This window comes from Vespa mandarinia, chromosome 5 (genome assembly GCF_050613455.1).
Source record: "Vespa mandarinia isolate Hongniang chromosome 5, ASM5061345v1, whole genome shotgun sequence".
In the NCBI taxonomy this organism is placed as follows: domain Eukaryota; kingdom Metazoa; phylum Arthropoda; class Insecta; order Hymenoptera; family Vespidae; genus Vespa; species Vespa mandarinia.
Window position 1 is genome coordinate 330001 of NC_140814.1, and position 17500 is coordinate 347500.

At 35.4% G+C, this 17500-nt stretch overlaps 2 protein-coding genes across 10 annotated transcripts in view; one reads left to right on the forward strand and one right to left on the reverse strand.

The window, feature by feature from the left end:
* LOC118448187 (rho guanine nucleotide exchange factor 17) overlaps window positions 1-8809 on the reverse strand; it is a 26251-nt gene extending 17442 nt beyond the window's left edge. For 3 of the 8 annotated variants that reach the window (XM_085657432.1, XM_035881149.2, XM_035881144.2), the window contains exons 1-2: window positions 7148-8809; window positions 1295-1475 (exon numbers count right to left, since the gene is read on the reverse strand). In XM_085657432.1, the coding sequence (XP_085513558.1) occupies window positions 1295-1456 (162 nt within the window). In that variant the 5' untranslated portion in view covers window positions 1457-1475; window positions 7148-8809. Of the gene's footprint in view, window positions 1-1294; window positions 1476-3797; window positions 3863-4174; window positions 4503-7147 lie in introns of those variants that run through there. The other 5 variants (XM_035881151.2, XM_035881148.2, XM_035881146.2 and 2 more) reach the window with 4 other exon arrangements.
* Window positions 8810-9371: 562 nt separating this feature from the next.
* Window positions 9372-11995, forward strand: pasi1 (septate junction component pasiflora 1). 2 transcript variants are annotated; one of them, XM_035881170.2, is made up of 6 exons: window positions 9372-10279; window positions 10565-10658; window positions 10733-10832; window positions 10900-11087; window positions 11149-11199; window positions 11285-11995. In XM_035881170.2, the coding sequence occupies exons 2-6, from the start codon at window positions 10572-10574 to the stop codon at window positions 11366-11368; spliced, it is 510 nt and encodes a 169-aa protein (XP_035737063.1). In that variant the 5' UTR covers window positions 9372-10279; window positions 10565-10571; the 3' UTR covers window positions 11369-11995. The 2 variants fall into 2 exon arrangements, with proteins under 2 accessions (XP_035737063.1, XP_035737062.1); XM_035881169.2 differs by lacking the exon at window positions 9372-10279 and adding an exon at window positions 10376-10478 and having other exon boundaries at window positions 11285-11994.
* Window positions 11996-17500: the final 5505 nt, after the last annotated feature.

A 17500-nucleotide genomic window follows, 5' to 3' on the forward strand; every position in this document is an offset into this window, starting at 1 on the left:
CGCTTGCTATTCGTTTTTCTATAATTAAAGTTATAAAGAATAAAGAGAAGGAACGAAGAAACGAGCACGGTAAAACGATTTATGAGCTATAAATCTTTCGCAATGACGAGTCTCTTTCTCTCTCTCTCTCTCTCTCTCTCTCTTTCTCTTTTTTTTCTTTTTTAAACAAATCGATGAAATTCTTTTAATCGCCGACGAACGACAAAAACGTCAACTACTTGGCAGTCGATCTTCCACGAACGAAGAATTCCAACAAAAATTGTCAGCTAGCTCTTCCGACGTGTTCGGCTATGTCGTCTCATGTCCGATGATTTGTCAGGATCGAAGGACTTGGCAGAGAAACTTGTCGCGTGCACGCGGCGAGAGATTCGCGTCGACGTTATACCTATGACGTCAAGTGGATATTATTCCGGATGAACGTGAATAGGAAACGGTGCAAGTAGAATGACAGAAAGAGGATAGAAAGAGAGAGAGACAGAGAGAGACAGAGAGAGAGAGAGAGAGAGAGAGAGAGAGAGAGAGAGAGAGAAAGAGAGAGAGAAAGATAGAGGGAAAGATAGAGAGAGACACAGACAGACAGAGAGAGAAAGAGAGAGAAGAAAGGAGAGGCGGTTCAAGATCGAGTCACTGACTGGTCGGATTCTATTTACGCGATCGATTCTAAGTTTAGGATCTTTGGCGTGTTCGTTTTCTTCGTTGCCGAACGAATCCTTTGCCGTGGTCACTTAGCGAAGGTCATTGCGACCGAGCAGAAGGTTATTACGATGATTTGTATGGAGGTAACGGAAAGAAAAGAGTAAAAAAGAAAAAGGAAAATAACGAAGAAGAAAAAGAGAGCGAATCGTTTTCCGATCTAAATTTGATTTTTATCGAACAAATTCTACACCTAATGCCTTATGTAATAGTTCGTGAGTAGATATTCTGCTCTTTGAAACATTTAATTGATATCATGAGAATACAAACAATGATACATATTTTATGACTACAACAAAGTCGAATAATGTTTCAAGATTATTTTTGTTTATTTTAGAAAAATCTTATCTCCCACGTTTTTTTTCTTTCTTTTTTTTTAACGACAACATCGTAACTGTATTCAGTCGAAAAGTAACATAATAAAACTATCATCGTATGTATTCGTAAAATTATTCTCTTCCTTCGAACATAAAAACGAGAGTTACGATTACAACTTTCATGATTGGATCGTATCTATACATCAATAATACCAACAATCTTAGTCAGGTTTATTTATATTTTCTATTTACGTATTATAACGATCATTATGATGTATGTATACCTGTGAGAGTCTCAGACCATATCTGGTGCCACCCAGTACGACGTATCCACCAGCGACGCCTCCTCCGGTCACAGCTCTCGCAGCTCCTCCCAACCATCCTCCAAAGCCACTGGCTCCTGTCTTCTCGTTCCCGCCACCCCCGTCTCCGCCGACGCGGGGCATTCTTCATCCTTCCCTCACCCTGAAACATATTCGACGTGGCGTTGATTTAAACAATCGACGATCTAGATGACGGACAAACGACAGTAAAATTCAATTTTAAAATAAAATTTATTTGCGTTTCACGAAAGATTTCAAATGATCTATAATACTTCCTTAATGAAACTCGTGTGTAGGGCGTGACAAGAATAAATAAATCAAATCGGACTACTTAGAACGGGGGGAATGCGCGAACGTTCGCAATAATTCACGCAGCTACTCGCACGCACGCGTGCGTGATATTGCGTGCTCGACCTTCTTCGTGACTACTTGATCGTTTTATACCGATATACACGACCGTAATTCACGACTTCTTTAACAAATTTTCTATATCCTCAAAGAATCTTTTTTCGTTTCTTTCCTTTTTTATTTATTTTCTTATTATAAATTCTTATTCCGTAAGAATGATTGATCGATAGGAGGATTATATTTCCTTCGTCGTTTGATTTTCATATTTTGACGTATATTTTATTTTATTAATAGTTCGCGAATAGATCGTTAGATTATATCATAACGAATCGTCTAATAACGTCGAATATTTAATAGGAAATTATTTTCTTCAAAAAAATTCGACTATTTTCGTGTCTCATCTTTTCTATCTTCCTTTGTCATATTTTCTTTTCTTTTTCGAAATTATCAAACTTTGTAAACATGTTTAATGTATAAGTTATTGGATTCTTCTATCATATAACTATTCAAAGAGACGCCATATTACGATCTCGAGATCGTGCAGTTGTAAAAAAAGTAAAAAAATTAAATATCTGAAGCACAGGCAGAAGAAGACATGTTCCAAATGTGTTCACAAGAAACACGCGACGTCGTCTCTCGATAATGATATGTATCGTTATTCCGGAAGTGCGTGTTATCGTGTTAAAAATAACATGTACCTAAGTATAGTGGTAAAGCACGCGATTTAATGTATATAACTCATAATCGAAATTGAATTAATGAAATCGACAAACGATAACTGCCACGCTATATATGATAAGAATCGCACCTACCGTGCCTGTTTCTTGGCTCATGTCTGTATACGTAAAATTATTTAATATTTGATCACTATAGCTTGCGTAAAACTTACGTCATTATTTTTAAAGGAATGTGAAAAGAAGGAAGAGGAGGAGGAGGAGAAGAAGAATAATTCGATAATATCGAATAAACGAAAATACAAGAGGATCGTGCACGAGTCAAAATAATTTTCCAAAATCAATTTCTCCTCGGGGAGATATCTTTTTCAAAGTCCCAAATTCAATTGACCGAAGCACGAATTGAAGCTTTGCCAGGATTGTATCAAAAATAACGAAAATAAGAAAATTTGATCGTAGGTAGTAGACTATTTCGAAGATATCTTCGTTTATTTCCCCCTTTCTTTCTCTCTCTCTCTCTCTCTCTCTCTCTCTCTCTCTCTCTCTCTCTCTCTCTTTCTCTCTTATTCGTACTTTCATTCGAAGTTAAGAGAAAAACAAAAAAATAAGATCAGCGAATTCCATGGACTCACTCAAGAATCTCTAGTCATCGGCATCACGTCGGCACGAGCCACATTCGAACAGACCGAAATTAATTAAATTCGGAACATTCGCGACACGACGAATGTACCATTGGAATGTCGTGCGTCTTGTTCGACAAAATTGGAATGCACTTTTTTACTTTGATCCAGACAGATACACGCTTCACATACGCTTACAATGTTTTACATAACTTTTGCGAGACGTGGATACATATTTACACTGAAAGGAATTCACTCGATTCTTTTTAGCGATAATAAAGAAAAAAGAGAGAAAAAGAAATGAAGAGGAAAATATAAAAAAAAAATAATAAGAATAAGCTGGTTTCACGCGTTAATTGACAACGAACAGGTTGCATGAACATTGTTATGACTACTTCTCGGCAAAACTTGAAGATAAAGAAGGTACTTTTGAAGAGAGGTACTTTTTCAACGCGATCGTGACAAACACCGCAAGTACTTATATTCCATTAGTCGCGTTTGTACGAGAGGTAATTCGCGATGCAAATAACCAATAAACATTCGCGATGCTTTGTCATCGCAACGAAGTGTAAAGACTGTATATACACAATGAGGGTGCAATCCGCCATAGAAGTTTATTTGTTAAACGATAAACTACTTTGTCGTCTGGGTTGCCAATAAATAGGAGAAGAACATTCTTTTCTCTCGAAATTCCTTAAAAGATCCATGAACTAGTGAATTAAAAGCATGGATATACTTATATATACGTGTGTGCGCGCGTATGTGTGTAACTATACGTAACAGAATGATAATCAAATTCCACGTATTCCAGATCAAGCTTACTCTTGGCGAATTCCACGGATGATGCTTCTTTATCTTTGCTGGATGTTGGCAATCTCAGAGATAGGCTATAGATAGAAAAAACGGGGGAAGATATACTAAGCATTTTGACGATGATAACGACGAGAACGAACTACTATACTCTTTGTGTTTAATCAAGCGTAAACAAAGAATTCATGACTCTAATTCTTCGGTTAGCTCTTCTGTATGCAAACATATGAACATATATACATAGTTTACACATAAAAGAGTATACATATACATATTTACATATATATGTTTATATATAGATTTTGTATAAATATAAAATAATTACAACGAAGAAATATAAGTAAATAATAACAAAATCAAAAGTAAATTAACAAAAGCAATTTTCTTACCGATAAATGGCGATGAGGCGCTAGGAATAGATCTTCATGTATTGATGGATCCTTTAGATCCTTCCTCCTTTCACGTTTCTTTCCTCGCGAGAGAAAGACTTTCACGACACGAACTCTCTCTCTCTCTCTCTTTCTTTCTTTCTTTCTTTCTTTCTTTTTTCTTTTTCTCTTTCTTCAAGGACGCGATGTTCTCAATAATTGTAGAAAAATATTTAGGGACACCTTCGAAATGAAGAGATAAAGAAAAGAAAAAGAAAAAGAAAGAGATATAAAGAAAGGATTCTCAGCTACGAGCTGATTCTCTCAACGGTGGAAAGCAAGATGCCACCTTGGTGAAAGCCTCCACGAAGAAGAGGCTCCCTTGGCGCGGCGAGTGCCGCTCCCGCTAAGCGGAAGATTATCTAAATAGAGTCTGTGCCACACGAGAGAGAAAGAAAGACAGAGAGAGAAAAAGAGAAAGAGAGAGAGAGAGAAAGAGAGAGAGAGAGAGAGAGAGAGAAAGAGAGAAAGAGAAAAAGAAAAAAAAGAGAGAGAAAGAGAGAAAAGAGGAGGAACGCGCAACGAGCTGGGTATTTATACGTCGTATCTTTCGAGAGCCAAAGGCCGAGAACAAAACAGAATCATCCCTCTGATCTTTGCCAGCTTCTTCTATGAAATCGTGAAAGTTAATTGTAATAGAAAATTGCAGTACAACTAATGTTCCGATTCTAAAGATTCAAGTCTATATTTTTTTCGTCAGACTTCCTTCCAGACAAGTTATCTTATACGACTCTCGAAAGACTTTATCATAACGTTTCGAAACGGAAAATCCATTCGTAGACAATGTAGCATCTATGTATATACGTTCCTCTCAGTGTGAGGAGTACGTTGACCCCGAAACAGTCGGAACTTCTTTCGAATAACGTTCGAAGTATCCGTAAAAGGCGACGTTGAACGTTTCCGGTAATAACAACTACTTATAATTTCAAGTCTATATAGATTCTAAATGAAACAAGAGATACGATTTTGTTTATCTCTTTTCTTTTTCTCCTTTTTTCTTATTTTTTATTTTTTTTTTTTGCTTGTTTTTTTTTAATCTCTTGTTCAAACGTCCTCAAAAAAGAAAAAAGAAAACTATTACACAAATTTTACTCGTTAAACATTCGATTTGAACGATCTTTCTCGTACGATAAAATTGTAACTGCATATATGAGTATTAGAAATAATTATTTTCTCTAGTCTTATATGCTCAATTCACGATATTTAAACGATAATTTAAAGTCGACGATAACGAACCGATACACTTTCGTGTAAATTTAAAAAGAAAGAAATAACAAAAATGTGCTCGAGGCCATATCGATAAGCTCGCGAGATATCGTTGGCTGTCTAAATTCGTTCAACGAACGTTCGGAAAGTTTCTTCGAAGGTTGATCGCGTTGAGCAAGCGAGCGGTACGCCTCTAATTAAGAGCGCAATGATCGCTTTACGCGATTACGGTGGTAGCTCGGTCCGTTAGAGAGCCGGACCGATAAAGAAGTTCGAATTTAGACATTTTTACGCGTCTCGTGTAGTCAGCTGTCCCGCTATACGTCTGTTCTATACCAACTACCCGCTATACGCCGTTTCTGTCCTCTCTCTCTCTCTCTCTCTCTCTCTCTCTCTCTCTCTCTCTCTCTTACTCTCTCTTGCTCTCTCTCTCTCTCCCTCTCTCTCTTTCTAATAAGAGATATTTTTCTATTTTCCTTTTCAAATTCGATCGCTTTCCACGAAAAAATGTGGATTATGTCGAGTTTGTGTATTCAAATGTAAGGAATAAAATATAATTGATAATAAATGAGGAATAAAATGATCGAAAACTAAAACGATTTAGTGAAAGATTGAAATACGCTTAAATATTATAGAATGGAATATTTATTTGAAAATATAATAAAGAGAAAACTAAAAAAAGAAAAGAAACAAGATAGATAGGTAGATGTTGATTATGTCCATTCGATTTGTTGACAATCAAAATACACAACTAAACGTTGGATGAGAAATAAGAAGAAAGGTGAGAGAGATAGATAGATAAATAGACGAAGACAGAGAGGGGGAGAGAGAGAGAGAGAAATATAAGATCATGAACAGCTTCTTCAGACTTTTATTCTCTTTTCGCACGAAGTACGTAACAAGACGAGAGACATTTTCGAATTTAGCTGTGCCTAGTGAAATTTATTGAGCGGACCATGACAAATAGGCAACGTTCATTGCGTTACATAAAACGATAATGCGCCGCGTAGCCTCTCGTAATTGTTTGCTTCATTCGAAGTTGACATTTTCCAGTCCCATCAACGAAGTTGAACTTTATAGAACGTTCAGCAGCCACTTTGTATCTATATCGACCTAGTTTTAACAAGAGGTAATAGCAAAGTTCGCCGAGTCTTCGTCAACGGACTGATATATATAACTGGTAATGATTCTGTTCCTTCGACTCCGGTTAGTTTTGATTCATCGAGGATACTGTTTCACTCGGAAGTGAGAGCAGGTTGTTGCGTCGAGAAGAAAATAGAAGAAAATAGACGAATAAGAAATAAGAGGAGAAGAAATCTCAGTTCTAATACAGCCCACGTTGGATGGGACTCTTTCCTGTCTTCGACTTGTGTCTTTACCATCACAATACCTTTCGTCTATTCTTTTTTCTTTATCTCTCTCTCTCTCTCTCTCTCTCTCTCTCTCTTTATCTCTTTCTCTCTCTTTTTCTTTATCTCTTTATCTCTTTCTTTCTCTTTCTCTCTCTTGGAGAGTACGCGCGCGCATCCAGCTTCCGGGATCGTCGGAATTACGGACAAATTTTGCCTTTCTCCGATCGCCAACAACTACCAACGATAGATATAACAGAAAAGGGATAGCTATAGTTCTAACGTTCGATGGGTTCGTTCTCTCTTTAAGAAAGAAATTTAATTACTATTGTCATACACATTATAATGATAAAGGCCTAAATGAATAAGTTATACTTACTTTTTTCGCGACAAATTTCCGCGGGATTCGTCCAAGAAATGAGGCCTACTCCCACGACGTTAATTTCCATGCGAACTCGTGTGTCTTCGGGTTCTCGTTCGTATTTCGTTTATTTGTTTTCTTTTTGTTTTTGTTTATTTTCTTTTCTATTTTTTTTTATTTTCTTTCGATTAGATTTCCTTTTCTAAAATTCGTTTTATAAGTTTATTATTTTATTATTTTTTTCTCCTTTTCTTCTTTGTTTTATATTATTTTCTTTCCACGATCGATTCTAATGATAATCTATATGAAAGAGACGCAAACGTATTTAAACAATTTGAGGAATTGATAATGATAAATAATAGATCGACTCGATCGATTTCTCAAAGATAAATCTTATAACAACGGAACGAAATCTCTTTTTCTTTTTATCTTCTCCTCTCTCTCTCTCTCTCTCTCTCTCTCTCTCTCTATCTCTTTCTTCGTATCTTCGTTTCGACGTCCTCGTTACGAATGATACGTAATGCGATCTCTCGAATTGTTGGATCCAAAACGATTCATTTTGAAGGATCACAATACCAGGCAATTAATTACATTTACGAATATCTTCTTTGTTATCATAAAAAAAACTTTTTTCACACGATTACGATTTATTGCGAAATGGATTCACTTGAAAAATATTCACAGAGGAAAAGTAACCTCTTGTAGACTGATTTCTTCGAAGTAGAATACACCCACGAGAAAGCAGAACTCGGGGAGGTCTTTGAAACGAAGTAAAGTCGGCGTCTCGATCCTTTTATCGACCTTGAGCCACTCGATCCCCCTTACCCTCGATCGGTCATGATGCTGTTCCAAAACTCACCGTCTCACTCTTTCTTTCTTTTTTCTTTCTTTCTTTCTTTCTGTTTCTTTTCCTCTCCCTCTCCCTCTCACTCTTTCTCTCTCTTTCTCTCTCTTTCTTTCTCTCGGTATCTTATTTCGTTCGTAGGGAGAACGAAAGGACGTCGTCCTTTCCTCGAGATTTTCTTGGCTTCTCTCGAACGACTATCTCGACCGGCTACGAAATGTAGGAGGAGGAGATGAAGGTGGGGGAGGAGGAGAAGAAGGAAGAGGAGGAGAAGAGTGCTGTTTTAGCAGAGAAAGAGATAAAGGTTCGAGTAGGTGCGCGGTTTCTTGGCACAAGAACGATTCGATGAGGAGGAAAAGAAGAAAAAGAAGAAGAAGAAGGAAGAGACGGAAGAGGAAGAGAAAGAGGGAAGTGAAGAAATAAGAGGATAAAGATAAAGTGGAGGAGATGGAGGAGGAAACGATAACGAGAAAGACGCGAAAACGTACGCGAAACGGAGGTTTTCGTATCGGTCGCGCGACTAGAAGAGAACTACGAGTTTTTCGTGAGTTCGGCTCCAGCTGGGCACGAGACAAGTCTGGTTCCGCTGTTACTGCTGGTGCTGCTTGTGTTGCTGGTACTCATGCTGGTGTCCGGATTGGACGCAAGAGACCATGGCGCACGCCTATGCAACCGAACCGAGTCGAGACGTCGAGAAAGAGAATCGCTGAAACGCGGAATCGAAGTCGAATCGTGCCGTGTCGTATCGTACTGTGTCGACGCGAGACGAGAGACGCGGACGTACCGGCACTGAGGAAAACTTCAACCGTCTCTCCGGAGAGAGAGACCGCGCTGGAGACCCAAAGGGATGGGTCCCCACATAATATACTTGGAGGGGGATCTCTTAGTATACCATCTTTCGGATAACTCCAACTAAGCATTCATTGATCGTTCTCACGATAGATCTTTCTTCAAAATCATTCTTAACGAATTATTTCCTTATCTATTTTATCATCATTTTTTTTAATATTTTGTTAATTAATACGATGTTGTTTTCGTTAACTTTATTGAAATTCAATACGCGTAATCTTTTACCGCTTAGCGTATGTTCTTATTAACATTTCTACGAACTGATCGTATACATAACCTGATATCCATTCAACGACAACGACATTAATTTCATCGTCTTCCGTTCGTAGCGCTAGCAGTTTTCATTTGATACATCTCTTTCTTTCTCTCTTTCTCTCTCTCTCTCTCTGTCTCTCTGTCTCTCTCTCTCTCTCTCTCTCTCTCTCTCTCTCTCTCTCTCTCTCTCTCTCTCTCTCTCTCTCTCTCTCTCTCTCTCTCTCTCTCTCTCTCTCTCTCTCTCTCTCTCTCTCTCTCTCTCTCTCTCTCTCTCTCTCTCTCTTTTCTACGTAACGTGCGTGAGTGAGAATATGTATACTCAAAGTGTATCGTAATAGAAAAGAGTGGGATCATGATATACATGGCCTTGAATAGTTCTCGTGGCGCCAAGTGCATCTCGAATTTGAATCGTTCATACGAAATGCGAAATTTATTTATTATGTTTAAGAAACGATATGATATAATTTTGATCTAAACATTGATGTTGATTTCGTTTAAGATAATCATTTCCTTTTCTTTTTTTATTATACGATTTTATCATTAATCATATAGAAATATCATTCTTGGTTCGTTATAATATCTTCGAGAATGAATTTTATCTATCCACTTTCAAAAGATTTTTTTCTTTTGCGGCACCAAAATGGCTACTCGATGCGGAAACCGCAGGCGCGTAATTCGAAACTATTGAACTACATTTTCTACAGGGTAATCACCGAATACGAAGCTTCAAGCGGTTTGTATGCTCATATACGAGATCTTTGTTGCTGTACGACGGACGAACACATTTAAATATTATACATCGAGCTTTATGCTTGATTTTTTGCACGACTATTCTTCGAATAACGATGAGGGGATAAATTGAAATATTAAAAGAATTGTACGTACCAAAATACAAAGATTCGCAAGACAATCTGAATTGGTCGACGTCATGACCTTCTTACTTTATGGAGGGGAGCAGATGGTACGATGACACGACGCCATTAGTAGTACTCTCGTTGACGCGTGCATTACTTTTAATATCATATCTCGAATTATTTCCTCATTTGAGAAATCGTTCAATTATTATCTGTGATTTTCTTCGAAGGAGATGCGAATAAATCAAATCAAACCTTCGCGTTTCAAACGACGAGTCTAAGTGACCTGAAAATATTTATTCTCAATTAAAGAAGAGAGGTTATCTGTATCGTACGCGCTTTTATATTGTAAGTTTTGATGATTTTCTATATTCAAATTATATATTATATTTGCGCGCGAATATTTCGATTTAAACGTTATCTTCTGTCATAATATTCAATTTTGTAATGTTTACAGTAACTTTAGTTATTGTTTAAAAGTTGGTAACTCTGATACGACGACGCCCAACTTTTATGTACAAGTGGGTGGAGCGTTGCTTGCGTTTAGGTTAGGAAGTTAAATGATTAGTGTTTTCGTTGATCAACACGAGGATGATAGCTGGGATATTATATATTTGAGAGTCTTTGTTTCAGCATCAAAATGACAGTTCTACAATCCTGCTGGTCTCCGTGCATTTGGACAAATAATGTTAAAACAGGATCCAAAGTTATTGCATTTTATACAATGGTACATATGAAATATGAATGCAAATTAGTCAGTGATTCATTTCCTTTATGATAGACAATGTTAATATTTTGTAGGCACTGAGCATTATATTTATTACTTTAATATGCTATCAAATGAACGGTGGAGATTCTACGCAGTTGTACAATCCTCTTTTTGAAGCAGATATTAGAGGATGTAAGTCTAAAAAATATATATAATGTAATTAAAGAAGATTTAACAAAAAGATTGTTATTACTTTCAGCGATGCAAGTTATAGGAAGTTGTTTGATTGTTTACTTTCTACTTCTTACTATTTCTGCTGCTTTAATGATATATGGAATACGCGAGGGTGTAAGAGGATGGCTACTACCATGGTTAATACTGTGGTTTATCATTTGCCTTTTCCTCTTAGTATTTGGATTATGGCTATTAGGAGGATATTATATTTATGTAAGTGTAGAAATAATTAATTTCGATAAGACATTCATATTATGATTACTTCTTTTTATAGTTGGACTCTGTATTTGCTACACTATGTATATGGCTTTGGATGTCATATAACGTAAGTAATCCAGATCATGGTATAAAATTTATTAAATATAGTTTTTTTTTTGTGTATTTACATCTGTATGTTTTATCAAATATAGATTTACTGTTGGTTAGTCGTCTACTCCATGTATAAAGTATTCGAAGAATTACAGTCGCCTAATATTGAACTACTTTGGCCGTGATAGGTATATTGCAATAATTTATTAGTAAAAAAGTGCCTTTGACTACATACTCAACACCAAAGTAAGCTGAAATGCTCTACACCTACGTTGTGTTCTTTTTTACTTCGTTTGTGTCTAGTTTTAGGTGTTGTCTCATGATCTATTTCATAAGTCTTGCCAGAGTGCAAGAATAATTAATAAAACATCAATAATAATAGTATGTTGTCTATCGAATATTATAGATCTGAAAATAGATCTTTAAGAAAATTAGATTAAGATTTAAAAAATTTTTTAAATGGCAGAAGTCTAAGAAGTCCATATTTCATATATTTAATACAAGTAGTACGATTCGACAAGAGAAATATAAAGGCACAATACAATAACTAATAGAATAAATGAGCTTGATGATATAAAGTTTTTACGTAACTGTTGTGTATATTGAAAAAGACTTCTGTATTCAAGAATATGCACTTTTATGTGCAGTTACGAGGTTCTTATATTTTTTATATGAGCTTTGAAATACAAACGTTACTAACATTAGTACAAGTAGAATATTTACATATTTATATGTCAATTATTTACTTATTTTCGTAATTTTATATTTCTATTATACATATTTCTATGTAACATATGTTGTATATACATGTCGCTTTTTCTCATTATTTTCAAATAAAATTTTTTATTATATAAATAATGTTCGAACAGTATTAATATAGATTTATAGTGACTAATACGTAGTGAATTATATTATCTTAATTATAATCTACACGATGAAATCAAATAAATAAAAAAAAAATCATAATCGAATATAAAAACAAATATATAAAAATTATGGTACACAGTTCAATACGTATAATAATATCGAATATCGATATAATTGTTACCTTTATCGAGATATGCGCATAGTACATTTATATTCACAAGGTGTTAACGCTGTAGCAAAAACTGACCGTTATTAAACGTTGGTGACCGTTCCAACGGTTTTTCAACGAACGTAAGGCGAATCACACTATATTTGTGGAGCTAAAAGCGTCAAGTAGTGGAAAAGAAAGTGTTTAATTATGTATATACGTAGAACTCGTATAAAGTTCGACATTGAAACATGAAGATGTTTATATATTTTGAGCAGATATATGTACTTAAGTTTAAAAAAACTAACTAGCATAATGATAAAGTATCGTTGGGTCTTCCCAACATGTAGGTTATAATTTCTCTGGAAATATCGTTAAAGTCGATTAATTATGTCAAATAAGCTCTAAACTTCTTCATTGAATGATAAATGAGCGAAAAAAAATAAATTGTATTTTTTTTTCTTTTTGTGTTCGACATACTTTATCGCGAACGTTCGTTCAGTTAATATCGCAAGGATTCCACGAAAAGAATCATCGAAAGGAGAAACCCTCTACCATATGTAGCAGTCGTCGTAAAACGTTAATGGGTCGGCCACACGATTTTACGATGTTTCATGAAAGATGTAAAAAAGCACACGATAAACTCTGAAGAATTTGCAGGACGAGAAATATCTGACTTAAAACGAGGAGAGTCATCATCTTTTGATACATTGAAATTTATTCTTGATTAATAGTAAAGTACTTCTTTCAATTGATCTTTTAGTCTGTCGATCCTTGATATTAATGACTTTGTTTTTATAAAAATATAAGCTTTCTCAGGTTAAAGGCAAATAACGGATTTCAGTTTTTCCAAAGAAGAAGGAAGAGTTTCGAAGAACATCTGGCAGAGGTCACGTCGGTAGTATATCTACTGCGACTGTTTGAAAAAGACCATCGCATCGTTTTCTATGACTCATTCGATTAATAGTATATTTTTACTTTTAATTATCCTCGTTTATATCTCATTATTTTACCAACTTTTTCAATAGTAAGTTGTAATTAGAATATAATCACAAAAATTATCAATAAGATTATATACTATACGTATATATACATATACATATACATATACATATACATATACATTTATATTTACATTATAATTACGGAAATTCGTTAATAATAAAACGATGAATATTTATAATTTAATAATATCAACAAATTCGTGCGGTATAATATAACTTTTCTTAATTTACAGACGAAGCAGTAGTCTCTTTGTTTCTAAAGAAGATACGAAGATCTATCTACTTCGTAAAAAAGGTTAAGTTATCATCCATCTACTCCTACATACATACATATATATATACGTACATACATATACACGCGTGCACGCACGCACGTACACATACATATGTTATCATTCAACCGTCACTTCTTAAGGTAGTGTTAATTTCACATGTTAATGTATATATTAGTTGTAAATGATATTTATCGAAATAAAGCGTACTAAGAATCGTTTAGGGGACTCCTTATAAAACTTTATCGTTTATGAACAAAGTGGCAATGGACGATCGATTTCAAAGATGTGTTCGTTATTGAATTTTCATTGATAGGACGAGTTTTGCAATGAGTTTGTCACAGCAGGTAGTACTTCCTGCAGTGCACAATATTTCCTTCATTTTCTACTTCTAGCTTTGTTCAAGCACATTTAAAATCGTAGGCGGTACAGAAGTGCTGATAAGACCGATACGCCGACGTAAAGCGACCGTAAATGGTCCGTAAAAGTATGAATGAAGCGTTCTTGCCTCAACGATAGCAAGCATTGCCCCAACGATCACGCTTCTGTAACATAGCTTTCTAGAAAGAGGTTTGACTTTTATGGTAGAAATAAGAAGAGAAATTTGTCGTTTATTAACGTAATTGTTGAGATGTATGTACACTTACATATTTGAAAAAATTGTAAACTCTAAGATGATTTTCAAACTCTATTAAAAAGACATTATTACTACTTTGTAAACAATAGTTTTCACAATTACCAATAACATATAAATACTACTTAATTATAATTAAAAAGAAATTTCGTTAACGGTAAGATGATTTTCGAATTCTTTTTAAAAGACATATTATCGCTACTTTTGTAAACAAACTTCATTTTTTACTATTATTAATATATATATATATATATATATATATATATATATATATTTATATACTATCAAATTAAAATATAAAATAAAATTTACGTACTTATTGATTTCAAAATAATGTATCTCAAGATTAACAATGATATTGACATTCATTGTAGTTTGGAAATCATTGAAGCCAATAGATAAATACGATTGATTGTTTTTTTTTTTTTAAGAAACACTATACACATATACATACGTACGTACGGAGCACGTAGTGTTTATTCGTCTCTTTTACCGAAGATAAACGATATCTCAGTACTATAGCGAACGTTCGAAGGTTAACATCGTCTCAATTAAATTTCTCGTATAGCTAATAGTAATACGATTTAAAGAAAAAGAAACATTGAAAATTCGGTGTATCGTACGTTCAATTTATCTCTCTCGGTCTTCTAAGAAATCAGTCGTCATGTAACATGATATGCGTTGCGATTTCACCACAAAACGATTTCCAAGGATCTCTTCTAGTGTAGTATGCTGTTAACTAAAGGATACGGGAAGTAAGAGTTAATGTCGTTTCCACGAAAGAAATAAGTTTTGCCCGTAACGAGTCTCATCCGAGAAATTCCATTACAATCGTCAATCTTATAATCGTTTTGCCTCTTGCTTCCATAACTCTGTAATTCGATGATCGTGTAATCATCGAACGATATACACTACGTTTCTCTTAAGTGAGAGCGAGAGCGTTTACGTCGTTTCGAGTACATTCGCAGGGAATAATCGTCTTGGAATACCGGTATTCAACGTGGCACGCGCGTTAAAACGACATTGAGCTAGCTTTTATACGTTTGAGCATAATGTTCGAGTTCGATAGAAAATTGAGATAAAAAACCAAGAAAGAAAGAAAGAGAGAGTATTATTAATTCAAATTCTATACTAGAACCCATTACACTTTATTTTTTACCTCTTACTCCATACATTTCTCTTTCTCTCTCTCTCTCTCTCTCTCTCTCTCTCTCTCTCTCTCTCTCTCTCTTTCTGTCTTCTACTCTTTTATTTCTTAACGATTCTCTTTCATTAATACTTTTCCTGATTATTCGCTTTTCACCAGGAATAATCATAAGTCAAGAAACCAGCTTAACGAGCGTCAAGAACATTTACGTAGTAATAATAATAGTAGTATAGTATAATACTATCGATGAAAGTTTCAAACATACAATCGATCGAGATTACGACTCAATTTAGTTGATGGAACTATGATCATCTTCCTTTTTTTCTTTCATATTATATATACATATATACATATACATAAATATATACATACCTATACATACATACGTATATATCTACCTATACATATCTTTTCTAGTTTGTCTCTTATTTTTGAATATGAGTCTAAGCGTAGATCACGTTGTGAGAGAAGAGGCACCGGTAAAAATAATTCCTTCGATGTACCAGAGATTTACGGTATGTCACGTGAAAGGTCTTCGGTCAAATTGTTTCACATTGATTTTCAGGTCGAAGATGAGAGAAAGAAAAAGAAAGAGAGAAAGAGAGAGAGAGAGAGAGAGAGAGAGAGAGAGAGAGAGAGAGAGAGAGAGAGAGAGAGAGAAAGGCGTCCATACCGCTTCGTCTGCCCACACGCGACGTCTCTGAGAAGGCATTGTGGTTTCCAGGCACTTATTTATGTGCAGCTCGACGTTTCCGCCCCTTCCGCCTGTAGTTTAGGGCCGTTGACTTGAACGAAAGCGTCCAAGGAAGGCATCTGCCATCATTGTCGTCGTCGTCGTCGTCGTCGTCGTCGTCGTCAACGTTTCCCTTTGTCACTTTGTCGCAACATCGATGACTTTTTCTCTCATCGTCTCACGCGACAGGTGTAATTACACGGAGAGGACTAACTCTCACTTCTATGTCCTCTAATGGAAATTCATTTTTCGTCCTTCGAAACGTCTTTTGCGCAAATGAATCGGTAGAATGAAATAAATCGTGGTACAATGTTCTAAGACCAATATCACAGAGAGTACTCTTTTGAGTTAATAACTATAGTTGCATTTATATTTATATAACTCTGTTTAATTGTTAATATAAGAAGAAAGGATTTAGAAAGAGAATGTAAGACGTTGAGGGTTTACAGGAAAATTCGCATCTACTGTTTATACATGATTACTGATTGATATGTATCAAAATATATCAGTATTTACGTTAGATGTATAACGATACTATTATTAAAAAAAAAAGCATAAACATGCGTATATTGAAAGCCATATGATCAAGTCTATAATTTCTTTTTTCTTTTCTTTTTTTTTTGTAATAAATAAATTTATCGGGGTTCATTTCGAATCGTGCGTATCATTTAAAACAATCGAAATGTGTTTTCGGTTCAATTCAATATATTTACTTGGTCGATTTTAAAATTCGATAATTAAGCATAAATCTTGAATGCTTTATATAACTTCACATCGAGATTTAACGGATTCTGCAGGAGTTTAATATCGGAAAAAAGAAAAGAAAAAAGTTGAGTGAAAAGAACTACGCCCGTTGACCCGAAACTCATTCTCTCTTCCTCTCTCTCTCTCTCTCTCTCTTTTTCTCTCTCTCTCTCTCTCTTTCTCTTTTTCTCTCTCTCTCTCTCTCTTTTTCTCTCTCTCTCTCTCTTTCTCTTTTTCTCTCTCTCTCTCTCTCTCTCTCTTTCTTTTTCTCTCTCTCTCTCTCTCTCTCTCTCTCTCTCTCTCTCTCTCTCTCTTTCTTTTCACATAATATAAGAACGAAAGATTTTTGCTCTCAGCGCGTACACAACGCGTATGCAAAACAAGCGACGACGAGCTCATAACGTATGTATCTCGCTTTCTATCGAAGCTCGCGAAACCATATTAGTGCATCCTGCATTGCGCAAACGGTACGGCCAGCTGCAATCCGGCTCCATATTAGCCCTCATCCACCACTACTTTCGCGGCTTGGCTCGTTGATTGGGTTATAATCGACGAAAAATACGGAGCCGATGGCCCATTACGTGCCTGCTCGATCGTTTTTCGATTCGTTCGCCATTTCGTCGTTGTCGTCGTCATATTCGACGTCGACGTTGTTCGCTTACAGTCATTACGTCTTCGATATACTGTATTAAGTTTTTTTCCCTCTCTTTTTTGGGGGAGGGGTTTTTTATTACATTATTATTATATCTTCTCTTTCTCTCTCTCTCT